The sequence below is a fragment of the Xiphophorus couchianus genome, chromosome 22 (assembly GCF_001444195.1).
Source record: "Xiphophorus couchianus chromosome 22, X_couchianus-1.0, whole genome shotgun sequence".
NCBI classification, from domain to species: Eukaryota; Metazoa; Chordata; class Actinopteri; order Cyprinodontiformes; family Poeciliidae; genus Xiphophorus; species Xiphophorus couchianus.
In genome coordinates this window covers 26,980,353-27,006,707 of record NC_040249.1, presented here as the reverse complement: position 1 = coordinate 27,006,707, position 26,355 = coordinate 26,980,353, and the positions used below count along the sequence as shown (strand labels likewise).

The window sequence follows — 26,355 nt, the reverse complement described above, 5'->3', positions numbered from 1 at the left end:
TGTGATATGGAGGCGACCAGCCTCCATATCACACCACATTGAGGCAGTAATTCATGCCTCAATGTGAGGTGTTCAGGAAACAGCAATTGCTTTGATAGCAGTTGGTGGGTCTTATGTCTCTCATCGTCCTCCTGATAATGCCCCAAAGATTCTCTCTGGGGTTCGGGTCAGGCCAGTGAAGCACAGTAACATCATAGTCATTGAACCAACTTTAGGTACCTTTGGCTGTTTGGACCAATTCCAAACCCTGCTGGGAAAAAAACCCCATTTACATTTAAATTGTTTGCATTTGTGTAGGGCTGCAATTAACAATTATTTTAGTAATCAGTTATTCTTATTCTTTGACGATTGATCAATTAAACAGATAAACAATTGGCACATTCTGTAGATTTTTATTATGAAATTCTTTATGAAATAGAAGATAATTATTTTTTAAAGAACAAACTTACCTAAAACTTACCCAACCTAAAATGTAAAAACATAGCACTTAAGCTTTATTTTTTGTAGCAAAGGATGCAGCTAAAGCAAAAAAAAAAACCCAACTACTTCTCGTTTTGGCTTTACAACAGCTCGCAATATGTTGTACTTTTAGCAGTTTGCCTTTTTTTGCTTGTATCCTCAGTTCAGCAATTAATCAAATACTAATTTGGTTGACGATTATTTCACAATGAATCCCATTAATCGTTTCAGCCCTGCAAATTTGTGCTTACAAAATGCTTCTTGAAGTAAAATAAGTGACTGACAAAAGGAGATAGTATGTGCATATATTTTTAATTCAAGCATTTACAAAATGCTCAAACTCAAAACTCGGCCTGCAGAAAAAAATACTTGCTGTGATGCATCAATATTACAAAAATATTTTGCCGTCTAGTCAGGAACAGGAAGTGCTTATTATTACAGTGTTCTAACAATGAAACTAGAGAATAAGCAGTACAAAATTGCTGCTTTTAAAGTTTCACATATCCTGATAATTATTTCAGTTTAACTTCAAACATAAATCTTTATTTACAAAGCAGGGAATGTATTTTCCTTTATTCGTCCAGCACGCCTCCTCCTGCATCTTGGGAGTTGGGTTTGGGCTTGGCCAGGTTGGCCCTGACCCGAGCCTGGTCCACAGCGTCCAGCAAGTTTTTGGAGTCCAGCGCTAGAGTGTGGGCGGCGGCCAACATCTGTTTCTGACACTCCTCCTTCAGCGAGGTTACAGAGTTCTGCTGGGCGAGCCGCATCTTGTTGATGAGCTCGCCCAGATCTTTGTTCAGGAGTTTCTTGGTACCTTCGATCTGATATGGGTAGGAAGTGAAGCGATAGTCGTATCACTCTCAAGATCATTTCAAAACCTTTTTTTATCTATCTTATCCATTGTTCAAGTGACAAACAAATATCGTGATAAAGCTTTAAACCCAATAATGAGGCGTAAACGTCTGAAGTTTACCTCTGTGGTGACTGAGCTGTGCAGAGACGGCAGAATCTCATCAACACTTTGAATCAGACTGCGGAGAGTGATTCCTACAGCCTGAAGACAGCAAAGTGAGAAGAAGTGAAGAGCGCCCTCTTCTGGTCTTTTCATTTACAACCAATGATGAGGAACATGGAGTCACCAAGACTCGGAGATGAGTGTACCTTGACAGCGGTGGGATACTCCGAGGCAGGCAGAGTGTTGACTTCGTTCTTCAGCTGCACCACCTGCTTCACCATCGCCATGACGCCGGTGTAGACCTCGTCTCCGGACCGGTCCAGCTCGGCTGTGGGCCGAGTCTGCGACAGCAAGACACAGAAACCTTTCACTTCCTGAATCATTTTGTGAAAATGACATGAGAGAGAGTTTTTACCTGTGAGGCGGTGGGAGGCTTTGAGGGTTTCTCGGGGGGACCTGACTCAAAAAAACAAAAGTTAACTCAAGATTCTTTAAAATATTTAATAAAACGTTCACTGCAGCTTTGATTTAAGCTGATCCATTGTAGCTCTGAGTGCATGTGTTTGGTTATAAGCTGGTTAATGAGCCATTCATTTGATTTAGAAGTGCTGAATGCTGGTCTGACACTTGTGGGGGAGTATAGAAACTTGTCTGAGTCACACACAGAGAGAACTTTGGAAATCTTTGGCTCCACACGTCAATAACCAAATGACTAATTATAAAATGTTCTGAGAGGGAAACGCAGGCCAAGCGAGAGGTTAGATGACCTTGTTTTTCCCAACTGATCATTGAATTTTGATGTCATGACTTGTGTAAAAACCCGTAAGGAACGTATGATCGAGACTCTCTTTTCTGGAAACTACACGCTTTAGGGATGTGAAACGAAGAGCAGAACCTTGTACGACCAAAACCCAGTCCTGGTTAAATTAACAATGGAGAGAAGAAGCTTGGTGATCTTCTGTTCTCTCAATAAATGAACATGCAACAGCCACATTCCTTAATACAGCTGATGCGTTCAGGAAATAAACCAAATAAAACCGATGATCAGGGCTCACCATTTACTGGGCTTTTTTCAGGAGGCTGTAGAAAAAAAATAGAGAAGCAGGAAATTTGATGAGTTATATTTCTGTAATAAAAAAAAAAATCTTTTGAGGTAAAAAGTTGTTTGTTGGTGCAGCTCCTCTGATGGCGAGCCAGGCCAACTTTTACCCACACAAGGATGACCCAACTTATTTTAGGACTGTCTTATTCACATAAGGTCAAATAAAATCATACTACAGCCTGACTAATATTTGGTTAAACTTTATATGAGTATATATGAATAAAAAAATATCATACCCATAGGTCAATTTGACCACTTGGGTCAAATTGACCAAGATCAAAATACTCATGATCCACATTTTTTCCCCCCAATTAAAAATACTAAAATGATTATAGTGATTTTTGATTTTTAATGTTTAGTTGTTCAGCAATAAATTTTAAACAAACAATATTTTAATAACAACAAATATTGGAGTCAAATCACTGGAGAGAAATAACCTGTAAATCCGCATAGATCCTAAACATAGAAAGAAAAGCAGACCGTTTCTGAAATTTTTTGAACTAGAATAAATTCAGGGAGACACTCTTATCAAAAAGAAAAAGTTTTAGTCTTTCCACTTTACAATAACTTTAAATAAAAATAAATTGAAATGATATTACAGAAAATGTTTGAATTTAAGAAGATTTAAAAATATTAGTGAAAAATCTCTTGGAAAAATACATATTTTGTCCATCTGCAGGATATGACAAGATAAAATGATTCAGAGGGCCTCACTTTAGACACCCTTGATACATTTAAGCTGGAAACAGTTCATTTCTTTGGATGATATGAGATACAACATTTATATTTCTTTTGGGATAGATAAAGTTTTTTTTTTTAATTGTCATCTGCAGACATGTGATTATTTTGCACCTTGCACAGAGACATTTAACCAGATATTCGTGGTGGTGTATGCATATATCTGAGCTTATAAAATTACACCTTGTGCAGAAAATCCACAATGAATTCAAACTTCCACACTTTTTTTTATCTGGTACTGTTGTATAAACTGCTAAAAAAAAAAAAAAAAGCATAGTCCAAATTTACAATTAATATTACATGTGCTATTGAGAAAGTGGTGGAAAAAATACCTTGGTTAGTGAATCTTGTCTCACCATAGGATCCTATGAGCCAAAGAAAACCAACATGATTCTGCGTCAGTGAATGCAGCAGTGTGCAGAAGTTGAAAAAAAAAGTTTAACGGTGGTAGTCAGTTTGTCGGCAATAGCTCAGGTTAAGGTGTACGTGTTTTGGTGCGAGCGAGCGACATGTCTCACCAGTTGTCTCTCTTCCTGCTCCAACCACTGATGGTCCATCATCATCTCTCGCCTCTGTCTCTGTAAAGTGTCCTCCATTCTCTCTTTCTCCCACAACATCCTGCTGTCTTTCTCTGGAGCCTAAAAAGCACACGAATGCAAATGAAATGTCACCATTTTTTGAGGGAGGTATTTTAAGCCCACCACATTAGTTTGTGTTAGTTTCACGATTTGCCTCATTCTGGCACTTTTTCCACTTGCATTGCTATTTTTTTTTTTTAGTATTTTTATCTGGGTCACTTTCAGTCTAACTGTGGATTTTACCAGACAACTCTTAAATCAATTTTCTGCTTTTTGGTTACCTTTATGTGTGCGAGGGTGTTGCCTTGAGCTCTGGACGGCTGATGATGGAGAAACAGAAAAAGAGAAAATTAATGCTGAGGATTTAATAGTTAATTTAATTTGAACAGAAGAAAATTGGAGCATTAATACAACATCAATCTGAATGAATTCTTAAAATAAAGAATTTATGACTCAGAGGAAAATTGAAGATGCACCACCTAGTGGCCATTGAAGGTAGTGCAGTCACTTTTAATCTATTTCTTTCTAAAACTGGCAGCACCGAGGTGAGAAAAGTTGTTAGCTATTCAGAATCAGAGGTGAGAACTTTGGCTTATTTAAATATTCCATCACACAATAAAGATTAAAAATAAGTGTTGCTGTTTCAGTCAGCGTTTCACACCAACACAAGCTCATGTTGACACAGTTTGACGTCTGGTACCTTTGGCGGTGGCTCTGTGCGCGTGGAGGAGAAAGACTGGGACCTTACTCTTACATCCGTTTCCTGCTCCAACTCCATCTTATGGATCTCACTGTCAAATAGCAAGCATGTGTAAACAATCCAACTGCGACTGAAGTAAAAGCCCGACATTTGGAGGAGTGTGTGAGTGCACCTGAAGGAGAGGACGAGGTCCCTGAAGGTGGGGCGGCTGTGCGGCTCATAGGCCCAGCAGCGGGTGAGCAGGCCGTAGATGGGAGGAGGGCACTGCTGGGGTTTGTGGAGCCGGACTCCGGACTCCAGCTGGTTGATCACCTGTCCGTTCTCCAGCCAGTAAAACGGCTGCTGGGCCATCGAGAAGATCTCCCAAACACACACACCTGTTGAAGACACACCCATGGTTGACTTTGTCGGTGTTTAAATCTGGTAGAGTATCGAAAGACATAAATCAGGTGATGGGTTTAATATATTTGGTTTGAAAATTCTTCAATAAGAGCATCAGCTTTACCAAGTAGTCATCTCTGACTTTTGATTTTAGTCCGTATCTCAAAGAAATGTTGCTTCAGTTCTGGTCACTCTATTCATCTTTATTCATCTGCTTCTTGGAGCTCTGGGAGCCGGTAACTCCTGCAGAATTGCCTTAGGCCTCTTAGCCGCTTCACTAAAAATGCTCTTGTTCCCCACAAACTTAGCTATGTATTGCTGGGTTTGTGGTTGTGCCGTTCTATTTATAGATTCAAAATGATGCACAGAACCAAAGTATTCTGAAATTATCTTGTTGTAGCACAGGAAGAGAGACTCGGTCTGAATGTATGCCACACTTTTAAATTTTTACTTGCCAAGACTCTGAAAATTGTGCTGTTTTCCTTCTACTTTACAAATATGCTCTTATAAAAACTTACATTTTTTAAGAGGTTTGAATACTTTTTTTAGGAGCTGCACCTTTTTTCCTCTTAAACTAGGGCACATTTTTCTCTTGTGTACGTTGACACACTAATTCTGTTGGAAGCCATTTTCTCAACAGCTGTTAGCTTTCCATCCTTTATAATTTACATGCAGTTTCTAAAACACTAATCAGACGTTTGACTAACAAACAGAGAAACTTCATCTAGAAACTTTCCAAGTTGCTAGACACTATGAGCACTAATTTAGTCCCATTGCTTTTCTGTGGAGGAGAGCAGACTCTATGTGAGTGTTAACTAATGATTAAAAAAAAAGGGATTTCTTCTGGTGAGTTGTTAGGAGGAACGCTATGATGCATGTATGTATTTTTTGTCACTGCGGTGAGCTTCACACAGACTGCTCTGACCATAAAAAAATAACATGATGTGTCAAAATGAACAGGCTTGATTCAGTGAGTTTTACGTGGGAGGGTTTTACTCCCATATGGTTTCAGTATTTAGAACTGATTTCACTCGTTCGGTTTCATTCAGGGTTTGCTCCATGGTTTTCTTTTACAGATCATGCCTACATAAATAGGTTTAAAAATTAAAATGAAAAGTGTAAAGAGACTTTTCATGAAGTCTCTAGTTAGTATGAAGATGTGTTTTCTCATTACCAAACATCCAGACGTCGCTGGCTGAGGTGAAGCGTCTAAAATTGATGGATTCAGGAGCCATCCATTTGATCGGTAATCGACTGACAGAGGCTGCACATAAAGGAAGAGAGCAGGATTCAAAAATGCATTGGAAGTTAAATTGTGTTACTAACATTTATAAAACAAATTTAAAAAAAGAGATGAATGCATTCAGGGCAGTTGCGTTTATGTACCTTTATAATATTCTTGTTCATCAACGTAACGAGACAGTCCAAAATCTCCGAGCTTAACACATTCAGCGGATGCAACCAGGATGTTTCTAACGGCTATATCTCTGCGAACACAAAGAGTGGTAGAAAAATAGAAATAAAAATATAATTTCAGAAACATTGAAGAGGCTTAAAGATTTCTGGAAGACATTTGCTGAGTTGCTTATATGGAAAGAACAGAAAGCAAGAGTTATCCCTGTTGCTAGTGTACCTTTTCTTTCCACTTAACTTTCTTAAATACAGAACTTTCGTGGTTGTTAAAGGGATTAGTAACGTTATTGATTGCTAACTAAAAGTCCCTGGACTTTAATCAACATAGAAAAGTAAGGTACAAATTAAAAAAAGCCTCAGTTGCTTGTTTCTTCACTTTAGCGATGTTACCTGTGTACCATGTTGAGTCCCTCTAGGTAAGCCAAGGCTTTGCAGATTTGTAGACAGTACTGTGTTAACTTTGCTGCGGTGAGGATGTACTGCTGCTCCACAAGGTAGTTTCCCAGCTTGCAGATAAACAGACACATGAGCATAACAATGACTAACTGTACTGGTTGTGATAATCTGACTAGATGCATGAGGAGCTGCTTTTAAGCACAGCTTTACAGTTTGAACTCAGAACCACACCTCTCCATGTTCGTAGAGCTCCATGACAATCCAGACTGGATCGACCTCAATGACTCCGATGAGACGCACAATGTGAGGGTGGTCCAGGTTTTTCATGAGATCTGCAATAAAGGAATTAACATACATCAATAACACATAACATTTGTAAATTATCTGTAATACAGATGTTACCTATGGTGTTTTTTTTTTTTTTACCGTTGACATAGTGGAAAACATCTCAGCATTACCACAAAAGCTAACATCAACTTCTAACATCTTCCCTATTTTTACTCTTAATTTCTTTTTGGTATCCATATGATTGAAATTGAATTTGAAGGTACATCCAATCAGTACCAAGGGAAATAAATGGCTCTCCTTGATTGGCTGCTTTGGAAACAGCAGCTAATAGCACATCAGGTAGCATTATGCCTAGTTATTTCAGCTTCCCAAGCTAAATTTGTTTTTAAATATTTTAGCTCTTCGAAAAAGTTCTGCGAGTTGGCGGATTTTCTGCAAATAATTTTAGATACCTCCAACAGAAGGTTTACCCAACCTTCTGGGTGAATCTGCAAATACTGAACTGCACATAGTTGATGGTTCATTACGGAGAGTCAGCCCGCCCAGAGTAAAGCCGAACTTGTCACCTTAACCGAGAAAAATGCTGAATTTGACCGAATGAACAACAGTTACATCTAAGCACAAGAGTGAAAAAATTTTTTTATAATCCAAAACGTAAACCCATGGCAACAAAAGTTTATCCACCAAGTTATAAGCCAATGTTTTGGTGGACGCCATATATGATAGTGTGTTTGGCTAACCTACATAGCAACAAGTTCTCAGTGTTAGTTGGTAGTTGAAGCACTTAGCAGTTTACAGCATGATGAGGCCCACAATTAGTGGTCACAACCACAGCTAGAAACCAAAATTAAAGAGATGCAGGTGATAGATTCTAACCTAGAACTGTAAAAGTGTTATACTCGAGGTTCCTGTGAAAGTACTGAAACCGCTTCAAGTGTTTCACATTTTGCTATATTACAGCCACAACAATGTATTTTATTGGAATTTTATATGATAGAATCAACACAAAGTACAACATATGGCATAATTGTGAAATGTTAAACAACTGTCACACTTTTTGCAATTAAAAATTAAGATGCATATGAAATTTTGCATGTAGGTGAAAACATTTTGAGCTCATTCTTCTATTTATTTGGTGTGACCCCTACATGGCTACTTAGGGTAACTACTGAAGAGAGTAGGATTGGATTTTATTTGGAGGTAGCAGAGTAAAGAAAGCTAAATAAATGCTACACTTTTCAGAAGTTGTAATTAATTTTGCAAAACCAATTTATCCTTTTTCTGCACTACTTTATCTTGTTCTGTCTCAAAATTGCAATAAAATAGATTGAAGCTTATGGCAAGTAAGGAATCGGTTTAAATGAATCAAATTCTCTATCAGTTTGCTCTAAATTAGATGATCAGTTTTTAAAAATACAGACCTAAATTAAAGCCTGAAAGAAGCCTGTTTAGATTTTCTCCGCTGGAGCTGTGGTTTCTATATAAGCCTATTTTACAAAACCACAAGCAGACAACAGGAAGTCAGAGAAAACGGCTCTCTGATCAAGAACACGCAGCGTCCAAACAAGCAAACGGCAATGTTTCGTTTCACCTTTCCTTTTAAAATCATGTTTCTGCAAAATAAACACCTCCCTGACGTGTTTTCTATTAAAAGCAGCAGAAGAAGGTTGCTAATGTTTCGGTCTCATCGTCATCAGCGTTGACATGAAGAATGGTTGAGACGTGAGTAATGGAGAAACTCTCTGAATGGGTCTGAGCAGGAAACAATCACTGCAGGAGCCGTGCACTCACCAGCTTCACTTAGAAACTTCTCCTTCACGTCCGCCGAGCAGTCTTTGCATGTTTTGATTGCCACGCGAGTTCTCTCTCCGCTCTGCAAACACACGTCATCACTATAGCAACTCATTCAGTGTTTTCAGAAAGACTTACAGTGCAGTTGAGGCAGTGTGGAGATTAGGGTGAGTTTAGTGCTGATAGAAAAGTATGTACAGTAGCGACTATGGCTGGGCGATTTGGCTTAAAGATAAAATCTCTTTAAGCCAAAAAAGAAATTACAAATGACAGAAAATATTTTCAAAAAGTGGCTTTTACTTCCATCATTCCTTCTTTGAGTTATACGATTTAGTGTTAGGATCAGGCTACATGAGTGCAACAAAACAAAATAACAAGAAAAAATTTGCTTTAATGAGAAACAAGATTGAGTAATATTTTTTTTTCGTAAAATAAGACTTAATTCTACTAACAATACAACGTTTTTGTATTATTTTGACTTTATTGTTACATTATGACTCTATTTTTTCTAAACAACAGCCTGATCTTTATGTTTCGTTTAGAGTTACCTGAATTCAAAGTCCAACTAAATAGAAGCTGTCAAACAAGATGGTGGACTTTTGACATGCTGACATCACTATGAACTATGGAAACCCAAGTTGGTAGAAACAACGGATTTTCCTCAAATTAAATCTTCAAAAACCAAAATTTTAATTAATAATAAAACTGATTTATTGCCCTGCCCTAATGGCAACCTATGAAAGCACTTTAAAACAAGACAGACTCACTGGACATTTGTAAACTCCCTCTTGGACTTCACCAAAAAATCCCTCGCCGAGGATCCGACCTACAAAGATGTCATCTCTGGAGATCCGATGTTTGTCTAAGCACAAAAAAAAAAAAAATCGAGGAAAGAAATTTCCTCGAATAAGATTATCCAGAAGAACCATAGAGATGTAGCTGTGCTACCGAATGCCCTCCACACTTGGAGCCCCTTGGAAAAGCATCCACAGCTAAAGCAAATGATTTACAGTTGCATAATATTATGGGATGTATGAAGCGAGCTTCTGCTTTGAGGCTGTGTTTGAAGACGGTTGGACCGCTGTGTTTTACACGCTTTGAACAGAAATAGTTTTGAGATTGTGTCTCTAATTTATTAATATGCACTTGTAGATAGCATCTAACGGTCGTCATGGAGACTTGTTTAACTCGAGGGGCTTTTCGAGAATTTTGTTCAACCTATTCTTGCTTCGTCCTCCCACTGGTTAAACCTCAGTTGGTCTCCAGCGTTGCGTGACACGGTTGCTGTCACATTTTTATGAGCGTCTTATATCACAAATTTAAACATAATTTTCCTTAAGATTTTTTATATTATAGCATTTTCTTTATTTTGTTAAATTTTTTGTTGTTTTTTTAATTTGTACTCTTGGCCATTATGAAGCACTTTGTGATTATCTGTGAACAATGCTGCATGTGAATAATGCTACATTATTTGCCTAATTTAAGATGAATTATTACTTACCATCATACTTTGTGGTCTGTTCTGGGATCTCTGCATAAATATCTGAACCTAAAAATGAAGGGGAAAAAAGAAAATTAAAACAGCAGTAACATTCAGCATTTATTCATCAATTAAAACCTTTCTAAATGTAGTTAGAATAATGAAATGCAAGTAAAAACTCAAGTCGTGAGAGTCTGTTCAGTTTATAAATGAAGATATTGACTTACTTAGACCGCTATCTGGGCCAGTGGGACCAGCCCTGGAATGAGATGCAGAGAAAATCTTGGTTTGGTGTTCAATAAATAATATTAATGCAGCTGTTGTAAAAAGGAGTCAGTTGCAAGTAATGCTTGAATGACATTTTGGTCAAACAGAGAGGAACATGAAAGAAAATGTAAAATAAAATGCAGAGGAAAAGAGGAAGCACAAAACAAGAAAAAAACAACTACACAGTTTTTGCTTTTGGTGTATTTAAAAACAAAAGTTTGAGTGTCATGAACATTTTTGAAACTTGACTCATAATAATCACCTTTGAGGTATGTCAGGAAGCTTTGGTCTTGTGTCTCTTCCTGTGAAAACCAATTACAACACTTTCATTATGACTTAGTGACGTCAAGGCTGCGAAGCTGGACTTTTTTTTTAAGTACATTTTTTCTTTTTTTGTATTTATGCCACCGTGGTTGGATCGTGATTTTGCCCTGCGACCTACTGTGATCGTACCTTTGTTAGGTCTGATCATGAGCGATTTCTCGGCTTTTCCTTCCAGTCGGCAGTAGCCATCGATCAGGTCGGCCATGTTCTCTGCTACGGCCAGGGAGGAAATGTTCACTGCAAGCGGCTGCGGCATTGAAAACACAAGATAAGCCGTTTATGGTGAACATGTGTCTTTTGAAAGCCACAAAAACAGTGCAACTCAGTAGCCACAGCAATTCTGTGGCTACTGATATTTCCTTTGCAAATGCAAAGGAAATATGAAAAAACGGAGAAGCTTGGCTTGGCGCTCCTAGAACAGCAAAAGTTTTTATATGACTGGAGGTTGTAGGTAGTGGTCCAAAAGTGGAGCCATGCTGGTTTTTTGTCAAATTAGACATTAAAACTCCACCTTGCTTTCCTTAAAAAAAAAGATTATTGGGCAGAATTACTCTTGAATCTTAATTTTTGTACCAGAAATACCACTGACACCTTTTTAAGGCTGTTAATAGCCATTCACATTCCTGTTATTCTTAGGTAAAACTTGTTTTTTCTAGTTTACCATAAGTATATATTTTGTTTCTCATTCATGGATCTCAGAATAACCCTACATTGACCAATCCTAAATATGTTTCAGCTCCTGTTTCTTTAAGCTTTGCTTGGTCAGCAAACTGACTCTTTCAGTGTCTCCTGATTAGCTAGTGAGTAATCATTAGATAAGCATGCGAAGATATGAGGAACTGGTTCAAACCAAAGAAAGAGATGCATTAATTTAGTTGCAGAGAAGAACCACATTTAGTATGTTTGCATGCACAAAAGTGTAGAGGAGGATCAGAGAAGCCATACGAGTGCTTTGCGTTATACCCATCATTGCATGACTTTCTCCTGCTACTCTAATTGTGAAACTGCTGAGTCGGGAAGTGAAGTGCTACCTGTTTGGATCCGTCTATGTGCACGGTGAGGAGAGCTCGGCCGTCAGGCTCAGCGGTGCAGGAGATGCTGCGAACTTCAGAGAACTTGGCCAGACAGACGGGCTGCAAAACAAATAGTATTTCTAGTTAAGACTGATGTACTTTGGAACTGATAGTGAAGTTGAAGCAATAAAGAGCTGAAGTTGGTGCCTTGACTGCATGTTGCCATTTTAGCCCAACTTACTTCCTTTTTCTTAACCATCAATTTTTTTTGTGGTAGTTAGTTTCTTTTTTCTTTCTTTCATGTTTTATGGAGGTAAATAGTTTGAAAAGGCATTTTAAGAATTTACACTCCACCGTTTTTCTCTTAGATGTTGTTCTGACTATGACCCTTGACCAAGCCAAAATACGTCTGAGCAACATTTCCCTGTTGTTGACTATAAGTAAAGTAGATTAGAGAAAAACGATCAAAGCAAATATCCCAAAACCAGGAACAAATTGTCACTTAGTCAGCTTCAAAAGTCCAAATTACTCCAGAGGGGTTGCAGGGATCCACAGTACAAGTGGAGAAATATTTAACATTTTAGAATATTTTTTGCTAAAATAATTGAAGAAATCAGCTGGTATGATTAATAAATTGGACGATGAGAAGATTTTCACTCACTTTTGAGTTATCCGTTTGTTGACTGATCCCACTGGCTCCTATGACCAAGTCTATAGCTAGATTCCAGCCGTGCTACAGAAAAGGATGAGGCAGAAACAAATAGTAGGTTAAATGGCACTTTTCTGCTTTTTCTGAAAGGCAAACATCTTTTATATCTCTCAATACATACAAAATAAAACTCATTCATGGCTTTGAGAAAGTATGTCTTATGTTTATGATTTTGTGGGACACCTAAATGTTCCAGATTGTCCAGATTGATTACTGCATGATGTCATAAGACAGCTCACCACCAGCTGGCAGCCGTAGCTTTCCTCAGTGATGCTGTAGCACTGAGACAAAGTGGTGAAGAACTTGGCCATGCACTGGTCCTGCTGAAACGTCGAGTAGCTCTGAAAGGTCTGCTGGATCAGCCGACGCAACTGCTTGGTCTGGCCCGCGACCACACAGACAGACAGCATCATTCGTTGTTGAATTAGTGGTGAGAACAAAATGACCAGTGATCTGGAGGTGACTGTACCTTCATGCTCTCCATGAGCTCTCTGGGAAAGAACAGGTCCAGCCCTACTTCTTTCCTAAAGAGTGGAGTGAATAAATGTTGGTGTTTTTACTGCTACAATGGTGTACAATGTTATGCTTAGATCAAATGACTTTCAGATGCACCTCTGCCTGCTTGAACACTATTTTCCTGAAAGATCATAAAGTCTTTACTTACTCCAGCAGTTCAAAGTTGGACTTTTTCTCCAGTCCATTTGGATTCATGTCCTTGTAGAACCTCCTGCAGCAACAACATCGGGATTTAGCTGTCAGTACCAACACGACATTTCCGTCTTCTTCTTTAAACCTCACATCAGCCTTTCTTTACCTGATCTCCAAACAACCAAGCTGTAAGGCCATCCCATCGCTGACTTTGGAGGCGTAATTTTGCATGTAATCACTTCGTACCTGTCGATCATAAAAAGCTTTTTTGATATTTACCAAACATTTTTAGCGGGATCTTAGTTTAACCCTGATGTTTAATGAATTTCCTATCATGTAAAAAGTAATCTGGACATTCTTAAAAGGTGGATAGCTGTAGATATTTGACCTGTTGGTAAAAGTAGAGCATGGTTGTTCTGTCATCCATAAAGGTCTCCATGAAGTCTGACGGGATGTATCTGATCCTCAGGTCATATCTGTATAGACAAACATCTTAATTAGCTAATCGGAAATTAGCTAAGTAACGTGCAAGCCCATATTGTTGTGTAAATCAATCAGAGATCATGAAGGGCTAAGGCGAGTCAGATACACACTGATGAGGGAAAGAACGGTTCAAAACTTTTTTGTATGCTTATGCCCTGAAGTGTCTGGAAATCAAACGAGTGCCATTCCAGGCTGATTCTTCCATATTAACCTGCTGACAATTTTGCCGTTATATTTGTTCTCTCATTGAGCGCATATATCTATGTGCACAAACAATAATTTGTCAAATGTTCACTTAAATCGCGCATACACTTATAATTTGGATTTCCTTTTACTTCATTCATTTACTTAAAGTTTAAATTTCATATCACCGAAGCACTTTAAACACTTTTCAATAAGTTCCCTACCTTGTACAACAGATAAGAACTTGTGTTCATTAAATTAAATGCATACAAGTTAACACTGCATATATGGTCAGTGATTTTTTTTAAAAAGTGAAATACTTTAAAACTGAAGTTAAACGTAAAAATATGGGTGCACCATACAATTTTAGTAGTGGTGGCGCAAATAAAAAGAAAAAAGAGCAAAAAGTTAAATTGAAAGCGCTGATATGTTTGAACTGGTTTTTGAGCCGAACTGCATTACCAGATCTGCATTTGTCAGCATCAGAATCAGCTTTATTTTCTGCTCACAACCAAGAAATTTGACTTGCATTCACTGCACAGACATTTTAAAAATAACTATAAACAATATGGTTGTAAATAAAAAAGATTTTATTCCACTTTTATAGATTGTCAGGGTTTCTTTGAATTATGAGATTTGACTTAATAACTCAAGTATGGGAGAAAATTAAAACATGTTATCTCATCTAAAAGATAAAAGCTTACATTTTGATAAAACTGTTTTTGTAATGATTTCTACTTAGATGACTACCGTTTGTATTAGTTTATCACATCAAAACTAGCTTTTCTTTCCCATTTAGTCATGTTTGAGTTAGATAATGTAATTATTCAAAAATAAAAACTGCCCTTTTTTAAAATGTTTTTCAGCCTTTAGATCACTTTACTTGTATCTGTTTTTTTTAAAGTCTAGTGTAAGAGTCTTACTTTAGATTTAGTTTAGAGTCCAAACAAAGCCTTTGAAATTTTATTTCTGGAAATTTGTTAAATTATTCTTGCTGATCACAAACTGCAAATTCAAGGATGGGTTTTCATTTCTTACCAGATCTATGCCAGATTTTTTAACATTATATATTTTATCTCATCCAAGTTTGTCCAGAAAAAAAGAAAAAAGAAAAAACTTTATAAAAGCACATTTGGTCAATCAGCAGCTAGCTTTAGTTTTTACTTGAATTGCGTAAAACAAGAGCTATGCCACGCTATTTGGACCCAGATGTCCATGATGTCATAAATTATTTTTTTTGAAAATCTATAAAACTGAGTCTGAAAAAGTTTGAAATTTAGGAATGGAAATATCACACAAACCCTGGAGTGTTTATTTTAACCAGTATTATAGTAAAACTGGCAAGCTAAAAATATTTCACATTCATCAGAGCAAGCATTTGTTTAATGTTAAGAAATTTGAGTCGTTATCTGCAGTTTATATCAGTTCATCTCCACCAAATAAAACTAGAAATAAAAGCAGTCACTGACCTCCACTCGGCCTCGATGTGCTGCTGTTCATAGCGATGTGTAAGCTCGGTCACGGTCAGATCGGGATGCAGCCAGTGCATCTCTGAAGACTTGAGGTGTTTGAGAAGAAGGCCGTAACAGAGGCTGTGCTTTATGTCCGGACCCACACAGCCACTGGACAGCACCGTATGGATGACGTTCTAGAGCAGAACTAATTATTAGCATGCAATTGTTCTTTGACATTTTGATAATGGCCACCAGAAAAAAAGGGATGAGGTAAATCCTCATCTCGGCTTTTTTCTCAACCCACAGCTTTGATTTTGACACTTTTCAAAGCTAATGGCGCAAATTGGAAACGTATTGACAGCAAACTCTCGTACAAGCAAAGCAACTTGGTTGCAAACGATCTCACAACCAAGGCAGAGATATTATCAGTTTTCTGCAGAAGTTTGCAATAGAAGCAGAAGTAGCAGAAGATGTGCTGAGGGTTCCAGAAAGATGAACCCTTTGCAAGGCATCTACATCAAGTCTGAACTGAGGGAACTCCCTTTTACAAGCCGAGAAAAACAGTGGACAAACAGCCAGACAATGCTGAGATCATTGGAAATGTTTGTTTATGGGAAAAATTAATAACACAGCTGAGTAAAGCTTAGAGGACAGCAGCGTAGGACAGTATCTATTCATCCTAAATGAGGAATTCAGGTAAGCTGGGGCTGCAGCCCTCATAAGGGAACCAGCTAAGCTTCAATGAACAACTTTTGATTAAGAAAAAATAATAAGAAAGCCTCCTGAAATCCAATTTTAAACTTGAAAAGTTATTTATTCCTTCAGCAACCTCAACTTCAACAGTCGGCTTCACTACAGGGCATTAATAATAAAATATTTTCAGTTTTACCTGAACGAGCATTTTGACAATTAAGTTATACTCATGTTCTCACCTGCACTGCTGATATAGAAGGGAACAGAAATAATGAAGAGCAAAGTTGAAGCTAAACAGAGCGCTTGTTGACGTACAAGCTACTGTTAACGGTGCAGCACAGCTATCTGTAGCAGGAATTTGAAACGATACAAATTAAAAAATTTATATAAATTTCCATTTGTTTCTGTCACGTGGCACCCGTTTAAGCAAGTAAATGTTGTAGTGAGCATGCTCAGTGGTTTTTAATAGAGGTTTTAATAGTGTTGCTTTGAAAGTTATGATAAATAAAGCAGCCGCCATGACAAAAGTTCCTCCAGCAACGATGACTATGCTGCGAGTGTCAAAAACGTTTCTAAGAAATGACCAAATATGTACTTTCTAGCATAGATAATTGAACATACTAATTTTTATGATGCTGTGTGTGAAATGTAACCACACTGCCACATCAGGTTGAGTAATCAAATAGCCTAACTTTTTTCTGTGGTATCCAAATTGCTGTCTAAGATTGAATGTGCTGCATAGACTGGAGAATAATCAAACAACGTCATCCCTTCTGAAATGGCAAACCTCTCTTTAACTTGACTCTGAAATTATCCAAAATTATGTAATGTATTCACATTTTAACTATTTGGTGAAACTTTCTTCGTAGTGGACACATGGGAATTTATTTTCTTCCAACAATGGGAAACATTTTTTGGGGGGTTCTAGAGTGAAAAGTTTGCTCTCAGATATTTGTGTGGACAGTGAAAACACCTATTTTCTGAAAACACTGATGTATTAGCTCACCCTCTAACCTGACCTATAATCCTAGACTTGCATAACACCAACAGTGCCGGATTGCATATTCGCCATCTTGTAGTGGATTAGTTGTATAATTCAACGTAACACAGAGAAGAAGCTTGACTTTGTCATCCCTTCACACAAAAGACTCCAGTCTCGCTTTGTTTTTTTTTGCCAAAAATTTTGTTTTTGTCTCTTCTTTGAGTTTCTGTGTGGATGAAAACGTTCTCGTGTGGACGAGGCATCTTCCTCTTCCTGTTAAAAGTGAGTCGTTCCTTTCCGCTGTTGCCGCATGCTTGTTCACCACTGGGAATTACTGCTAGTTGAAGACTAGTCTCTCTGACAGAAATTCACTTTATATTTGGCGACATGACTTGAATTTAAATGAATTGCCTTGGATTGTGAGAAAGACCCAAACACTTCATGAGATTCTTATGTTTTAAGTTTGAAGAGCATCTAAATAATGTTTAGCTGCCATGCTGAAGTGAGCAGAAGAGCAGAGAGTCTTCAGAGATGGAAACCTGAAAGGTCGGTTAATGGTGCACCATTACACAACCTTTTGGCTGTTTATTTCCTCTATCCTGACTTACTTTTCACAGTGTGTTGCTGTAATTAAAGACGGGTTGGAAATAAACAGAGGAGCATACCTTGATCGTCCAGCCCTCCTCACAGCGGACCAGCTTGAAGTTCTTCCCCAGGTTGGAGCTGTTGCTGAGGAAGCAGACTTTGATAATCTTCACCAGGAAGAAGCTTTCCCTGCCCATGTGCATGGTGGGAGACATATCCGAGGAATTTGTCGGGCTGGTGGGAGACATGCTCCTCCAGGTCAAGGTGTTGATGTCGCCTGACATTGTTCACACAGAAGTGGACGCAGAGCACGTAGACTACTGCAGAAAGACGCACATGACTGTCACTGTTTCACTCTGATGCTTCCTTCTCCCTCATAAAGAAAACCTGAAGGGCGGCATTGGAGCTGAAAAGCACAAGAGAGTTGGTCACAGTTAAAATAAGTTAAGAGAGCAGATCACCAAATTGTTCCGTTTGCGCTGCGTACCTGTTGCTCTCACCCGTCGTCTTCTCCTTCCACGGATCAGAAAGCCCCTTCCAGATCTCTAAAACCGAACACAACTAAGTTCAGCGACACCGACCTCAACATCACTCGAATAAAAGCAGACAAGTAGCTCAGTTTTGCAGCTCGAAAACGAAGAATCACCCAAAGCAGAGTGCTGAAGGGGAATAATATCAGTTGCTGAAAGAGGAAACGCACAGAGGGCTGAATAAGGAAGTTGAAGGGCAGCTACAGAAAAACTGACATGCCTGATGAAACCACTGTGACTGTCACAGCCTGTTTCTTATAACTGTGGCAGAGCTAAGCATCATACCTACAGCGGCACTCGGCACGGCCCATCTAACTTTCACTTCCGCTTGCAAAACTTTTGAAAATGTTTAATTTCTTCTCATTACATCCAGACTTGAAGTTTGTGGAATTCAAACTTAAAGCCTCTTAATTGTTTCCTAAGTATATAAACCTAGCATTGTTCAGCTTGTTTGACTTTAATAAAGATAATTTTAGTTTGTTAGACTTGGAAACTTGCACTCAGTTTTGTAAGTCGGTTATGAATATGTGCAAAACTCCTTTAGTTTCCTCGTCCACCTCGGTGGTTTTGCTTCAAAGTACTGACGGTGTGTAGGCCGCTTCACCTTAAAAGCCATTCATCCACCTCTGCTAATTAGGTTTAGTGGAAACAAACTTGAAATCGGTTGCAATGAACAAATTAAAAATTGTTTAAATATCTCAACACAATCTATATTTCTAGTAACTTCTGCAGATTAATTGTAAAAAGGCACCCTTGAAATTGTTGAACGCCTTCATTATATTAAACTTAAATATTCATTAGAGCTTCCTTTTGTTGCTTTAACCTGCTGCAAGCCTTTTTCAGATTTTTCAGACCAATGCTCCACTCGAAGGAAGGCTACACTGATGGCCACTTTAGCGTTTCCCATGATTTTTTCTGAATCTAAGCCTCGGTGGCGTTTGCGATATTTTTTCCGTTCTGTGGTTCAGCTTCTTCATGACATTTTCTCCCAGGATTTTCTGATATTTGACTGAATCCATCCTGCCCTCCACAAACTGCAGCTTTACAGTTTCAGAGGACCACCACTGTCTTCATATTTAGCATTCTAGTTTTGATCCACTCCTCTACTGAACAGAATCCCACAACCTCCTTGGTTTATCTGTATTGCTTTTAACAATTCTGCTTTGGCTATTCTTGTACTTTTAGGTCAGTAGTATCACATACAGTATATCTCCCAGCAGGTTTGTTGTAGTCAATCCAAGGTTTTTGACCACCTCAAAAACCTGATGGCAGCTGTTGATAGCTCCCTCTTTCTGCCACCAGGTGGCGCAGCGACTGTTCTTTTTGCTTTAAGCTACTCTATTCCTCCAGACACATTTCTGGAAACATTCTCTACCTTTTCTATATATTTTTTCCTTTGTGATCTCTTTTGAGGCGTTTCTTTGAGTTCAACATATTTCTAACATGCGATGAAACGTTATCGTTTGCCTTCTAAAGATTTCTGTTTTGGCGGTTTAATAATCGTGAGTCCACAGTAGTAATTGAAAGTAAGGTTTGTGTTTTAATTTTCATAACATGGGATTAATATTAGTTTGAAATAGTTTTCTTATGTTTCAGTATTATTAGGAGACACTTTATGTGCAGGAATGTGTATTTATCACATTAGACCACTTTGATCCTTTTTTAAAAACACTTAGTTAATGTAATTTATGTAAATTTAATCCATAAGAGTGTTCATAATTGTTTTTTTAAAGTCCTTTATTATTTTCTCTTTGAGTTTCTCGAGTTTGTTTCTTGCTGGGCTATTTTCGTTTACTTTTTACCTTTTTTGGCAGAGATGAAGATAATGCAAATTACAAATGTTCCTTCAAGTTTCTGAGTTTTGCAATTTCAAACTACATCAAGAACAGAAACTGTGCGCTAACATCAGAAGCTATCTTTGTGAGTAGACTTCTGTTTTCTTCTAAGTGTTGCAGCCTTTGGACTTTTTCACATTTTGTCACGCTGCAACCGCTAATTTCACATTACAAATAAAAGGTGAAATCTAGAGAGTGTTGCATGCGGCTGTATTCATTTCCCTTCACTCTGAAATACAAGCCAAAAATATTCAGATTTTAATTTGTAAAACTTTTAACAGCCACGTATTAGTCGCCTTTCCCCTCACAATTGATGGAGGTCTGTTGTTTGACATCAAAATAAAATACATTAAGATCTGAGCCGAGGAAATGTGTAACACCTAAAGAGGTATAAAGATTTAATAGGTAATAGTTAAACACAAAAGAAAAACAAATCTTCATTGTTTTCACACAGGACTTCACACTTTGAAGCAATTAGGGTGTTTCCACACCTCCTGCCATCCTGTTGATTACTTTGTAACCTTTTCTTGTAACCACATTTATGCATCATTATATCTGTTAAATTAGCCAATTTGTCAAATTGAACCTTAACATGTTGCATTCATATTCCCTTCTATAATGTTTCGTATCTTAATGGCTTTTTTTTTTTGTTTAATTAGAAGCAGAGTATTCGGGGATGGTCTTTATTTGAGAGTTGATCTCTCTGGCCTTTCTGCAAAAAAAATAAATAAATAAATAAAACTGGCAGAAATGCAATCAGCATGACCATTGCCAGAGTCATGCCTGGTGGTGGCAGCATCATGTTGTGAGGGTAGTTTTTTTTGGTCAAAGTTATATGGATGGAGCTAAATACATTGAAGTTCTGAAAGAAATAGCTGCAGAAATGTCCAGGTTTCATTTTCAGTGGACTTAAAACATCTTCAAACTGTGATTTTCCTCGGAAACCTAAATGATGTTTACAGAATTTACGCCAAAATCGAAATGAATATTGGGATGTGGAGTTGGAAAAACTACTTGCAGTAAACTATAGAAACCAAAGTGTCCAACAGGGGGCGTAAGAGTCTCTTTTGATAGCGTTGTTTACATATTTTACAACTTTTTCCAATTTATTCAGTCAGGCCACTGTTTATGTTTTTTTTTTTAATAACACAGTGTACATAAAACAAATGAAACCCCTGACAGTAATGAGCTCTTCAGCATTTTCTGCTCATTCCAATTTGTCTCATTATTTAATTAATAAATATGTTTACATTATAAATGCTGTATAAGAGATTTTGTGGTGCAAGAAATATGGATAATTTTCCATCAAAATATCAGTGATTACATCTCTGTGTCTGTGCTGCATATGGAGAAAATTACAGCGCGACAGAACAGAAATTAGTTGAGTTCTTTTCAAATTAAAAGCACTGGTATAAGTCTTCATGGTTACATTTTTGATGATTGCTGCTTACCGTTAACAAAAACCCAATGTCCGGTTTTTCAGCATTGATTGACATCGCTAAGAACTCTGATTGGTTGTTGTTGGTTGGGAGTGGCGCATGTATTCAGACAGCAATAGTAGCACAGAGAGGAGGTGCAGGACATCGACCTCTTCCCAGATTTCCACTTTTACTTTGAAAACTGCCAAAGGAAGTCATTTCATGCAGCTTCTAGCTTGATGAATCTGCTGGCCTCTACAGCTGTGCACAAAGCAAGGTGATACCAACATCCTCAGGAAGCGAGGAGGGGAAGAAGGAGGAGGAGGAAGGAGCGATCTTATTTCTCACTTCCAGCTCCGTTCCTTCTGTTTCCAGGCTGCGGGGTTTTCACCCAGCCTGGACTGACTGAGCTGCTGCTGTAGGACGACCCGAGACGCCAAATCATGAATTCGGCAGAGCAGACGGTAACGTGGCTTATCACGCTGGGGGTCCTGGAGTCTCCCAAGAAGAGCGTGTCGGATCCAGAGGCTTTCCTCCAGGCGTCTCTGCAGGATGGAGTAGTTCTGTGCAGGCTGCTGGAGCGACTCAGACCCGGGACGGTGGACAAAGTAAGCAATCTAAAAATGGAAAAACACATAGAAGACTGATTTTCTACTATTCTGAAGGCTTTTTACGGTACATTACGAGTAAAAATAATCAAGTTGTTAAAAAATAACTGGAGGTCCCAAATAGGCTGCAGTATGTTGGGTATTTTGCGCTCAGATCTAAATTAATGCCTATGTCCTACTTTTGTGAAAACGAAAAAAAAAAAATCTAGATCACAATTATTTTTGAGGACTATTGTTACACTAGGCAATTAAAACAAAATTATTGTTTTGAAAAGTACTGCGTATGTAAATATGAAAAAGTGTAATTGCAAAATACTTTTGGAATCTTAAAAACAAGCAACAAGAAGAACATGTTTAATATGGCTGGCAATTTGGGTAAACAAAACCCAAACACATAGATATGTAACCAAAGAGCCACAGATCCGTCTTTTTCTGGGTATCAATGGCTTTGAGGTGCAGATATTTCAACTGCAAGAGCTGTTTGTTTGATAGATGTAGGTCTGACTCCAACAAAAAATAAACAAAAGAATCATAAGTTTGTCCCTATATGCATCAAAGTCTGTGTCCCAAATTCCCAAAGATTTTTGTTTGCTCAATTCAAAGAAAGGCATTAAAGTGTATGCGATTGTTCACAACAACCGGTCTTCTGCAAGCTTAGCCACAAAGGGAATTCAAACTCACAGAAAAAGCAAAATAAACTCTCTTGAATTGTTTAGAAATATAGGTAATTAGCTTTTCATTGGCTGACAACTTTTGTTTTGGTTTTTAAGTCTGACCTGCCATTTCTTATTTTGGCGAAGTTCACTTTTTCCTTTACAACAATCAGTAGTTAATCAGATCCTTTTAATGTTTTTTTTAAAACCATGTAATCTCACAGGTGTGCAAGGTTATCCTCATTTGCACCAGAGCACGCACTCTTACGACACTTATATCCAGCCACGCCCCCTAGACTCATGAACAATGGACTGTGGGTCTGTTAACGTCACATCCTCCTTCAGTTTTGCGCAGTTGCAGTGAAGTTTGACTGAGGATTTGATTTTAAATAGCTTTCGGTAAAACAACACAGTAAATAACAACAAAACTAAACCACGGGGTGAGAGAACGCGCTCTTCAAAATAAAATAAAGAACGATCATGCCACCAGATGTCAATGGAAACAGCTGTTTAATTCTTGAAAGCTTTACATTCGTTCTGGGGGAATTGTAGATTACAAATGCATAAGCACTCGATGCAATAATATCGAGTACTTTGTTATCGCTATAAAGCCAAAAAAGTTGCATTTTCAGCTTGTTTGGCAATTGTTTGCTTTTCTTTGAAAGGTAAAACCGGAAGTTGTGCTGATTAGGTTGCTTGATCCTGGCAGCAGCAAGTGTACACGCTGAGTGTCCGTGGGTTTAAAAAAAAAGACGTCTGTCAGTCAAGGAAACTCTTTAAAATCATGCAATAGGGGTTAATTACCGTTTTAGAAGAGCATTTGAAACTGAACCGGTTTTCTTTTAATTCATAGTTTATCCAGGAACCGAGGAGCGACAGCGAGTGTCAGAGGAACATTGCGGAGTTTATTAAGGGCTGCGGGGCTTTCAGTGTAGAGGTGAGTCACTCCATCAGTTGTGTATTTATTTAGTTACACTGCGAGGTTAAAAACAAAACAAAACAAAAACAAGCATGTGTAACTTTGTGTTTCTTTGTGTGTAAAACCGCCTTTAAGATTCTTATTTTTTACAATTTATAAGGCATGTCTTAAAGCTGCGAGACAGCGGGAGTAACGGGCTTTTATATGGAAATTTATCATGAAAAGGGCCTTTGTTTTGTCACTTTGAGTAGTTATCTACAAATAAACAATAATTTAACTACCAAGATTCTATGGTCATGATTTTAAAATGGCTTGTTAGTCTCAATACTTCTCTTTCATTAGATTGTATTTTATTGCTTTTCTTTAATTTGCAGTTGTTTCTAAAACTATTTATAATATTCTGGCCCCAATATGAGAATATTATTACTACCTATTAATAAATCACTAATTGACTGTGATTAGCTAACTTTTTCAAATCAGTTTTATGGCCCGTATTAAGCCAAGATTGCTTTGAGACTTTTAGAATCAAGAAATGATTTATGGGCTGTATTTATTGCAACAATGAATTATGTCAAGGAAAATGTCTGGCTGTCAGTTTTAAGCTGGAGTACATTTGAGTTATGTGGCAGGATCGTGATTTAATGCAAACCAGCAAGAAAGAGTCATAAAAGCAAAATGAGGGTTTCTGGAGTGGCCTAGTCAAAGTCAGGAGTTAAATCTAATTTAACTGCTGTAGCAAGATAAATGTTTGTTGCCCTCCAGTATCACTGACTTCTGCAAAGCAGTAGTCCTGCACCACAACTTATTCCAAATGTTTATTTGGGGAAAAAAATATTTTGTTTTCATATCGTCTAGGTAGAAAATATAACGACAACCAGAAATATCTGTAGGGTAGCAAATACTTTGGCTGCGGATTCAAAACAAGCAAGAGAGATTATTTTTGTCCTCACTTTGGCTGCTCCCAAAATATGTATTTGCTGCCTGTGGTTCATTGGTAGTTATGGAAACAGGAGGCACAGATTCACTTTGATAGGATGTTGATTTTTTTTTTTGTTTTGTACTTGACAGAAATGTTAAGTCTGTGGAACTGATTCCTAAATGAGTTCGTCTTGAATAGGATCGCAGTGCATTTTGATGTTTTTTAATCTTCTCTGTGGGGTATAAATTAAATTCAGGGACAGTCTGGTGTTTGTCTTTCTGTCACAGTTCAAAAGGACAACAGAGGGTGTATGCATCTGTTTGCATTTCTAAATGGGTCATGGCAGGTTATGACCTCCTTCTCAGTGAGAATGCAGAGAGATCCAGTGAATAATGTACAAAACGACAAACAACCTCTCACACAGTATTGATTTTAGCCGTGGGAAAAAGAAGAGTGGGATCATAATGTGCAGCATGTAGACTCCTAACAAGGTTTTGTGTATTTGTAAGATAGATGGGCTTTTTTAAAAAATAAAAAAATAAAATAAAATCTTGAATCCTTGAGGAGCGATGGTGAGAGCGTGAAATGGATAAAATGAGGGGGAGGGGAAGAGTGGGCTGATGTAATGTAGTCTGCCAGGCATCCAGTGGATTTTCCAATCAGCTTGATTAGAGGAATGGCAGCCATGTCACTGGAAGCCAAGGTCTCCGTTACGAGCAGTCGGGAGTAATTCCCCCAGACAGTCGTGAAGCAGGCGGAGGACAGGCCAGACCGAGTGTCCCACAGAAGAGGATTACAGAGAGGAGGGTGAGCGGCGACGACTCGGACTTTGATTAACGGAAGCAGCACAAGAAGCGGTCAGATAAAAAAAACGCTGCTGGATGTTTTACTGTAGCTGTAGAAAAGCTTGTATTCCTCATGGTAGCTGTAAATCATATAAACTGTAGTGAAGTAAGCTGCTTAATCTATCAAACTTCTGTTTTAAGCATATGGTGACAAAATAAAAATATTAGCAGTATTTAATCATTCTTACCTGTTTAAATGGGAGAGTGATTAAAAAACTGAACTTCAACGTCATTTTTCTGAGTGTATGGTTTTTGTAAGTTATGTTTTTCTACTAAAACTTATTGAAAAGGAGAAAATTGCTCCTCTTTTTAGTGAAATTCATTTGGTAAAGTCATAAAATGTACAGGAGCTTTAAGCTCTCACTTTCACTGCATCACATTCCAGTCCTGCTTTTCCTTAGAGTTGCTTTTAACTTTAGCTTGCAGATGTAGCCTTCGGTTAATATTTTTCAATTAAGTAGACCTTAAATTTTGTCTTGTAATTTTTTAATAAACAAATGAATGTTACTTGTTTCCATTTATTACATAAAGATTTAATTAATTTACTAGAAGCTGCAATAGCAAAAATAAATACCTAATGTTTTTTATATCCCTCTCTAAAATCGAATTTTAAGACTAGAGTGTGTAGAAACAACAATTGACAAATTAATTGCAGCATAATAAAACTTTGTTTCAAGCTGAGGGATCACTGTATAATTTTCTTTTTTCTTTTACCTAATTTTACCCTCGATTACCAGTCTGTGAAGTTTTGGGTCATTGTGCGTTAGCTGTAGTCAGTTGGCACAAAGTGTTTTGGTGAGATTAACAATCCAAGCCAAATGCAAAAGAATGTATCTTGAAGTGTTTGGCTCGTTATGCTGTTAAAATTTTGCAGTTTAATTTGCCACTATAACCTTTAAAAAGAACGCTACACTGAAAACAAACAAACAAGCTATAGAAAGCTAAAACCTTGGTTTGCAAATGATCTGAAATAATATATTAAATGTTAAAATCCTCGTCACATATG

At 37.8% G+C, this 26,355-nt stretch overlaps 2 protein-coding genes across 9 annotated transcripts in view; one reads left to right on the top strand and one right to left on the bottom strand.

Annotated features, from left to right (window-relative positions):
- LOC114137678 (rho guanine nucleotide exchange factor 7-like) overlaps window positions 1–26,355 on the top strand; it is a 40,302-nt gene that overhangs the window by 2,466 nt on the left and 11,481 nt on the right. Inside the window, exons 2-3 of one of the 3 annotated variants that reach the window (XM_028006453.1) lie at window positions 21,781–22,013; window positions 23,520–23,603. In XM_028006453.1, the coding sequence (XP_027862254.1) occupies window positions 21,849–22,013; window positions 23,520–23,603 (249 nt within the window). In that variant the 5' untranslated portion in view covers window positions 21,781–21,848. Of the gene's footprint in view, window positions 1–21,666; window positions 22,014–23,519; window positions 23,604–26,355 lie in introns of those variants that run through there. The other 2 variants (XM_028006452.1, XM_028006454.1) reach the window with 2 other exon arrangements.
- On the bottom strand, window positions 753–18,419 carry LOC114137677 (protein-tyrosine kinase 2-beta-like). Of its 6 annotated transcripts, none has more exons than XM_028006450.1 (31): window positions 18,269–18,417; window positions 18,123–18,167; window positions 17,703–17,942; window positions 15,378–15,556; window positions 13,631–13,718; window positions 13,409–13,488; window positions 13,259–13,321; window positions 13,064–13,118; window positions 12,834–12,974; window positions 12,547–12,618; window positions 11,904–12,005; window positions 11,002–11,119; window positions 10,811–10,850; window positions 10,509–10,540; window positions 10,303–10,350; window positions 9,569–9,663; window positions 8,802–8,883; window positions 6,954–7,054; window positions 6,717–6,832; window positions 6,300–6,400; window positions 6,088–6,177; window positions 4,705–4,909; window positions 4,533–4,623; window positions 4,114–4,152; window positions 3,773–3,892; window positions 3,587–3,619; window positions 2,470–2,494; window positions 1,830–1,870; window positions 1,621–1,755; window positions 1,433–1,513; window positions 1,032–1,280 (listed from the first exon to the last, which is right to left on the bottom strand). In XM_028006450.1, the coding sequence occupies exons 3-31, from the start codon at window positions 17,904–17,906 to the stop codon at window positions 1,032–1,034; spliced, it is 2,826 nt and encodes a 941-aa protein (XP_027862251.1). In that variant the 5' UTR covers window positions 17,907–17,942; window positions 18,123–18,167; window positions 18,269–18,417. The 6 variants fall into 6 exon arrangements, with proteins under 6 accessions (XP_027862247.1, XP_027862252.1, XP_027862251.1 ...); XM_028006448.1 differs by having other exon boundaries at window positions 17,703–18,028; window positions 18,110–18,167; window positions 18,269–18,416; XM_028006449.1 differs by having other exon boundaries at window positions 17,703–18,028; window positions 18,269–18,416.

Bases quoted from the DNA above. Each gene is read 5' to 3' on its own strand.
- LOC114137677 (XM_028006447.1), bottom strand. From the start codon at position 17,906: ATGTCAGGCGACATCAACACCTTGACCTGGAGGAGCATGTCTCCCACC. The intron at 10,851-11,001 runs GTACGATCACAG...TGGTTTTCACAG, and splicing joins CATGATCAGACCTAACAAAG to GAAGAGACACAAGACCAAAG. The intron at 10,541-10,810 runs GTGATTATTATG...ATCTCATTCCAG, and splicing joins CTTCCTGACATACCTCAAAG to GGCTGGTCCCACTGGCCCAG.